This window comes from Lactuca saligna, chromosome 7 (assembly GCF_052625555.1).
Source record: "Lactuca saligna cultivar CGN05327 chromosome 7, ASM5262555v1, whole genome shotgun sequence".
NCBI lineage: Eukaryota > Viridiplantae > Streptophyta > Magnoliopsida > Asterales > Asteraceae > Lactuca > Lactuca saligna.
The window spans coordinates 56,291,281-56,299,239 of NC_136423.1; the positions used below are offsets into that span (position 1 = coordinate 56,291,281).

Below are 7,959 nucleotides of genomic sequence, written 5' to 3' on the forward strand. Positions count from 1 at the left end.
GTCATGTTGAAGGCTTTGTATGCATGTTTTTTGTTGTATATGCTATTTATTGTGTGTTGGTACTTTGGGGGAACTTACTAAGTTTGATGCTTACAATTTTGGTTTATGGTTTCAGGTACTTTAGTGGACCGTGGCAAAAGGTGAAGGTGTGACCGTACACATCCTCGTGTTTTTGTAACTTATGATTTCTGGGAAACTCTAATAATAAAAATGTTTTGAAAACTATGTTGTAAATGATTCCAATTTTGAATAATGTTTAAGAAACAATGGTTTTTGTAAATACCTCTTTAGTGAATGAGTTTTTTTTGAAAAGTTAAAATTTGTTGAAATTTTTTGGATGTTACACAGTGTATTCATTTAAACATCTCAGTCAAGGTTGTCAAAATCGTGATCTTGATTTTAGGATCGTACGATCGTAGCTATATATATATATATATATATATATATATATATATATATGTGTGTGTGTGTGTGTATGTGTGTGTGTATGTGTGTGCGACATGGGGGTATGAGTGGTTGGGTTGAAGCGGACCTGCTTTGTGCTGAAGGCCAACATACCCAAGGTGACCTAGATAGACTGAAGGCTAGTGAGGCGAACTAGTCATAACGAAGGCCTAGAGAATGATCCAGATAGTTTGAGGCGGTCCAATCATGTTGAAGGTTCTGTGAGTGGTCCAGATAATCTGAAGGCCCGGTGAGACGGTCCAGTCATGTTGAAGGTTCTGTATGCATGTTGTTTGTTGTATATGCTATCTATTGTGTGTTGGTACTTTGGGGGAACTTACTAAGTTTGATGCTTATAATTTTGGTTTATGGTTTCAGGTATTTCAGTGGACCGTGCCAACGTGAAGGCGTGACCATACACATCCTCATGTTTTTGTAACTTATGATTTATGGGAAACTCTAATAATAAAAATGTTTTGAAAACTATGTTGTAAATGATTCATATTTTGAATAATGTTTAAGAACCAGTGGTTTTTGTAAATACCTCTTTAGTGAATGGGTTTTTTTTTTTTGAAAAGTTAAAATTTGTTGAAATTTTTGGGATGTTACACATAGTGTATTCATTTAAACATCTCAAGCAAGGTTGTCAAAATCGTGATCTTGATTTTAGGATCGTACGATCGTAGCTATAAAAAATGAACCAGATTGTATACAAATTGTATTTAGGGTATGATCGTTGGTAAAATCGTAGGATCGTAGAATAAGGATCCGATCCTATCCGAACCTACATTAATTTGATTTTTTAAAAAAACATTAATTTATAACTTTATGTATTTTAACCTTTACCAGTTTATCGTTTATCATTTTGTGTCGTGAGTTGTGACTAATGTTTTAAAGTTTTTATGGCTTTTGAACAAAAAACTGAATGTTTAATATATTTTTCATGTTTAAGATTAGAAGTTATAATTATGTTTTACTTTGTGGGATCTTAGGATCCTAGTCCCGATCTTGCAAACCCATAAAAGTTCCTATGTATGATCCCGATCTTGATAACATTGATCTTAGTATACATACACCACGAGTGACGTGGCATGAAGGCCACATCATTCATACCAGCCCCTAGTTGGTATGGAGCAATGTTCATTTCTTGGTGTGGCCATGTCAATATGAGAAGAAGAGTAAGTTTTCCAAGGGAAAAAAAGCATGACAAGAAGGGTTAAAAAAATTAACTTAAACTTTTTAACCACTTTACTTATAAGTACTACCATTTCACTTAATTTTTTTATGCTAGTATTTTCTCTCACTACTACACACCAAGATAAAGATATATATATATATATATATATATATATATATATATATATATATATATATATATATATATATATATATATATATATATATATACCAACTTACCAACTTACTCTCCCATCATAGCACAATACCACAATACTCCACCAATGAAGTGAAACCAAAATCTTGATGGTCCATTTTCCTTAAGACACTACCACCCACTCAATTTCCGAGTTTAGATTCACCACAAATGTGGCTTTTTGAACTTGCTATAAAGCTCCCATATCTCACGAAACAATATTTTTCAACAACCTATCCGATAATAATTTTTTCCAACAACCAACATTGGAATCTCATAATGTAGTATCTAAAACACAATTTGGTGAACCAAGACCATCAAAGAAAAAAAAGGGTAAAACAAAAACTAGTCAAATAGCCCTAACGACTTGGGAGGAAAAAAAAGAAACCATTTTAACTAAGGCTTGGATTTTGGTTTCCCGAGACCTAGTCAAAGTAAATGCTCAAATGGGATATATCTTTTAGGAATCTATTCTAAACATCTTCCATGAAATATAGACAAATGAGTTTATATGAATACTGACAAGATTTTGTCAAAATGGCGCGATATAAACATAAAAATAACTAAATTCGACGAAATTTACAACAATCTCAAGAACCCACATAAAACTAGGAGCACGACTTCTAAGTATCTACAACGGTGCTTGTGCAATACCAAGAATCTCAACGAACTCATAAACCTTTTCCCCACACCAATGCTTGGTATGATTTGAGGAAAGTTCCAAAATGCCACTTCCAGTTCGAAAGAGCGATCAAAACTTCCAAATGACATTGTTATACACAACAATCAGATGGGAGGAAAATTGTTGACTTCGACGATGAGCCGGAGAACCTTAAAGAAGAAAAACCTATGCGTTGTAGGAAGGAATAAAACAAAGACAACGGCTTCAAGGTCGGGATTGGGTCAATGAAATTCAAAAACAAAAAATATGGATTTTTGGAGATAAATATAACCTTTATCTCCAACTTCAAGAGCGCAAAGTCGAGATCATAGAGGAAGTCAAACAAGATATTAAAATACACAGCTTCAACAACAAACATTAAGCGATATGAATTTTTCTATTCGATCACTTTTCACTAGCATTAGTGAGTAATGGGATAGCGTATGATTTGTGTTGTAGAGATGACGAGGGGCTATTTCGAAGGCCATGATTTCGAGATATTTCTATCGGTTAAAAGAAGCATACCCATAAATATAGGATAGTAATTATTTTTTTCTATGTTCGGTTATTTTTGTGTTTCGCAAAAATAGCTGGAAACAGTTAGCAGTTAGTAGGAAGTTGGTAGCTGGTAGTAGCTAGCATTTTGTTAAAAGCTACGTGAGATATCTTTTACATATAGAGCATTTTGTTTAAACTAAATAGTAAACTTGTAGGGACAAACGATGTTTTTTGTTCAAAACAGAGTATTTGATAGAAGCTAGAAGCTCCCAAACGCTCTATGTCAAACATGCCCTTAATCATTATGTAATTTTGTTTTCTTTAACATTGAACTAGGAGGAAAGCGTGGGCTTCGCCCCAGGACGTTTTTTGTTTTTTTTATGCAAAAATATAAAAATTTTGACAGTACAGACTAAAAGTGTCAAAGTAGCTAAAAAATTATGGCAAAAACTAAAGGCAATAAAGGTTACTATTGCTAAGCTCAATAAGCTTTAATATATATATATATATATATATATATATATATATATATATATATATATATATATGTGTCTTTTTATTAAAATATAATATTTTTTATTACCATATTTTTTTAATTGATAATTGAATATGATAATTAAATTGAAAGTGGTTTGGTTTGGATGAGACGATGATACCAACACTATGATGCTACTCTTTTAGACCATCCATAATGATGAGTACCATCCATAATGATGAGTCTATGTGTCATTCAATGAATGAAATTTTATTTTTGTGAGACGTTATCTTGGTATTTGATAAATTTTAAGTTTAACGGTCATTAAACTCTTCAATGAGATTTTTTTTTTAAAATTTTTAAATATTTACTATAAATTACATTTTATAATATTCTATTAAACTTTGTAGAGTTTAGTATATTGTAAGAAGAAAAAAATAATAAAATTATATGTATTATAGAAAAATGATATAAAAATCTACTAAACTTTATATGAAATTAAATGCATTCTTGTTCAAAACAAGTAGCATTCTAATGAACCATTCCCCTGGGGGAAAGCTTGTGGGTTCATGTGGCCATGGCCACTAGCCGCAATGCAATCTACGTCTCTTGTGTCTCTTTCCCATTCTCATATTTAGCATTTACCATTGTTGGGTGGTTTAAGTTCCGACAAAAGTGGACTAAACATAAAGGATACTACCGAAGGCCCTGGGGCCTCATGTAGTTATATACTGCTAAAAATATTCTCATTTTAAACACCACAATAAAATACTATATTTTTTCAAAATTAAACACCGATAGTTGTGATCGATTTCGAAATAAAAACGTATAACTTCTCCAACAGCAACTATCATTTGTCAATGGAAGCCACCACTCAATCTCCACAGCCATCACTCTCCTTACCATGGAAAACACGTATTGCTCTTTCCCTCCACTTCACTGTCACTAACGCATTTCTCCGAAAAAACGGCACCATCAACCGTCGTCTTCTTAACTTAATCGACTTCCGGAATCCACCGACATTACAACCAATCAACGGCGTAGCGTCACACGACGTCGTTGTAGATAAAGCTCGTAATCTCTGGTTCCGAGTCTACGTACCTACAGAACTCGCCGGTGAAGAACTCCCTGTGATTATGTATTTTCATGGAGGCGGATTTGTCTTCCTCTCCCCCGATGCTCTTCCTTACGACACCATGTGCCGTCGGTTAGCGACAAAAGTACCAGCCGTTATTGTTTCTGTAAACTACCGGCTTGCGCCTGAGCATCGGTATCCATCACAACATGATGATTGCTTCGATGTGCTTAAGTTTCTCGATGATGAAGAAAACAAGTCTAAATCGCTGCCGGAAAATGCTAATCTGTTGCGTTGCTTTATTGTTGGAGATAGCGCCGGTGGGAATATAGCTCATCATGTTGCTCAACGAGCCTGTGAATTCAACTTCCAACGATTTAAGGTATATTAATCAATTATCGATGTACTATACTGTCATTATTTGCAATTTCATCAAGCGATCTTCTGTTGATCGTTGTTTTTCCCTTTTTTCTTGAAGGTGATCGGAGTTGTAGCGATTCAACCGTTCTTTGGCGGCGAGGAGCGAACGGATTCCGAGATCCGCCTAGCCGGAACGCCACTAGTTTCCATAGAGAGAAACGATTGGGTTTGGAAGGCATTTTTGCCAGAAGGGGAAGGGTTCAATCGGGACCACCCAATCATCAACGTTAGCGGCCCAAAGGCGGTGAACATATCGGAAATAAAATTGCCGCCGGTCATGCTGGTGGTTGGCGGTTGCGATGCCCTACAGGACTGGCAAAAAAGGTATTATGAGTGGCTGAAAAAGTCAGGGAAAGAAGTGTATTTGTTTGAGTACCCAAACATGTGCCATGCTTTCTATATCTCCCCAGAATTGTCTGAATCTGTACAGCTTATTACCCAAGTGAAAGACTTCATTCAAACCATATCGAGTAATGTTGCCACTAAATTCACAAATTGAAACTTTAGTTAATAATTCGTTTTATTACATATGCATAAATAGTTGTAACAAGATGGGCATTATATTGTACTATTTGAGCATTCAATCTTTATAATGATATGTGGGGTTTTTTTTTCTTCCAACAAAAATGTTAAATTATTGTGTTTATGGTTTTGGTGTTTTAGAAAATAGACAAAGTTACATAAAAAGTCCATATGATATCATAAATTCAGTCATTGCTAATTTTTTTTAGCAAATATTTTCCCTATAATTATAAAAACATGTATGAATAGTTGTTTTTGGCTTTTTGCTAACAACGTTAGTTTTGGTCAATAGGTATGAGAGTAATTTCGTCTTTTCAAATTGTACGGATTGAGTTTGTCATCATGAATAACCCATTTGACAATTTATGTAGTTTTGTCAATATTTTATGTTTATGAGGTTGTGATTTTCCATATTTTTAGGTCAATGTAACTCATTACTTTGAACTTTATAAAATTATATAAACTACACGGGTAAACATGGAAATTTAGAAAATAAAATGATAGAAAATAACATTTTATAAAGTTTAAAATGAAAGAGTCCACGTAACATTTTAAAAAGTAAATTATGGAAAAGCTTTAAACTCAATAACATCAAATATAGTCAAAACTACATAAATGGTCCTTATGGTTTACTGATGATCACAAACTTAGTCCATTCAATCTAAAAAGACAAAATTACCCTCATACTAACTGACCAAAACTAACAATGTTAACAAAAAGAACTATTCATGCATGTTTTGGAAACTACAGGGACCATGTTTGTCAAAAAAAAAATAGTAAGAACCGAGTTTATGATTTTTGGTAAAATACAGGGACCACTATATAATTTTGTCTAGAAAATTTGATAATTCCTAGGGGGTGTTTGGCTTAGCTTTTTAGAGGGTAAAAGTTCTTTTTGGAAAAGTTACAAAAAATTGATTTTGCTTCTATCCAAAATCTAAAAGTTGCTTTTAAAAATATTTTACCAAACATCTTTTAGCTTTACTCTTTTCCTAAAAGGACTTTTGACATATAAAAAAACTAAACCAAACACCCCCTAATCACGCAAATTTATTAAATTGTGAGTATTCCTTGTGGCACATGCAAGATAGCAAGTATTTGGATTACCTAAAGATGACAATAAAATTGATTTGGTATGTCAAATCATTTTATAGATCAAACTACAATTTTGGTCTAGTTGTTTTCGCACAACCGATTGGTATGGAAATCTGCCAAAAAAACCGGTTTACGTTTTTTTCATAAAATTGACATTGTTTTCACATAACTTATTTGGTATACCAATTGGAATGTCTAGATTGATGTCGAAAATATACACTCAAACATGTTTTAATCTTATAATTTTCATTATCACATAACAAATTATTCACTACCACGGGTTAAAATCCGTCTCTAATTCGTGTGTGAATCATTTTGCGATGGATTAGTAATTTGAAAAGAAATCAGTCATGTATTGTATGGTGGTTAAACTTTAGCAACCGACTCTTCTACTGCAACGATGGATATCTCTGTTGCCGGAAAATTTGGGTTTAACCATTTTCTTGTAGTGGAGTTTTTCAAATTTTAAACACAAATTATGGAAATGGATTACCGAGTATCCATATGTGTTCTCATTCGAAATACATTATGTTTTTTATGTTATACAGGCAAAACAAACTTAAAAGAATTAAAAAAAAATCATTTTTAAAGTGAGGTAGTTTGATGAATAGGAAAAAAGGTATGTTGGGTTTATGTTATCTCCTATAAGGGAGAATGAAAAAAGAAGTTGATACATAAGTAAAAACGGCTTCTTAATGTTGTAAGAATTATAACATCAAGACGTACTCTCTAGTGCACATGGAGTGCAAATATAAACTCAAATGGCTTCAATTCATTGAATTGTTAAGTGTGGATTCGTCCTACGGACACGAATGTGCCACTGGTAGACCATAAATGACTTACATTTTCTAAACTTTTCGAAAACTATGTTATGAATCAAACTTCATCAGAATCTCCATATTGTATGGCTAATTATATGACTCTATGAAATATTAATATACTTTTAATTCAATCAAGATGGTGAAGAGGATATTGAGGTCATGCTGCTTGAAAACAAATAAAAATTTCAGTTGTGTGAACTGTTGATGATGATGTATGTTAAACCGTTATCGGACACGATTTAAGCAAATACTATTTTCACTGTTTGGTTGTACTAAAGGATAGCACACGAAGGAAGAGTAGAATCCTAAAAAACACAGTCTAATGGTTAATGCCTCTTTGCGTAAGGCACATACTAGTCATTAAAACAGAAATATATATATATATATATATATATATATATATATATATATATATATATATATATATATATAAGGGATTAAAAATTACAGTGAAATAAACTAAATGAAATCAGTAATAAAAATGAATTTAGTTATGCTGCGACTTTCCTATTTATGCACTCAACCCACATTTGGTTATTTGGAATGCGTTATATCTAAGCTGGTACTGAGAAAAAC

The 7,959-nt window shown here is 32.9% G+C and overlaps 1 protein-coding gene across 1 annotated transcript; it reads left to right on the forward strand.

Annotated features, from left to right (window-relative positions):
- Positions 1 to 4,136: 4,136 nt before the first annotated feature.
- Positions 4,137 to 5,565, forward strand: LOC145003883 (putative carboxylesterase 18). The gene is made up of 2 exons (XM_078962788.1): positions 4,137 to 4,907; positions 5,004 to 5,565. Exons 1-2 carry the CDS (start codon positions 4,311 to 4,313, stop codon positions 5,442 to 5,444), a joined length of 1,038 nt encoding a protein of 345 aa, XP_078818914.1. The 5' UTR covers positions 4,137 to 4,310; the 3' UTR covers positions 5,445 to 5,565.
- Positions 5,566 to 7,959: the final 2,394 nt, after the last annotated feature.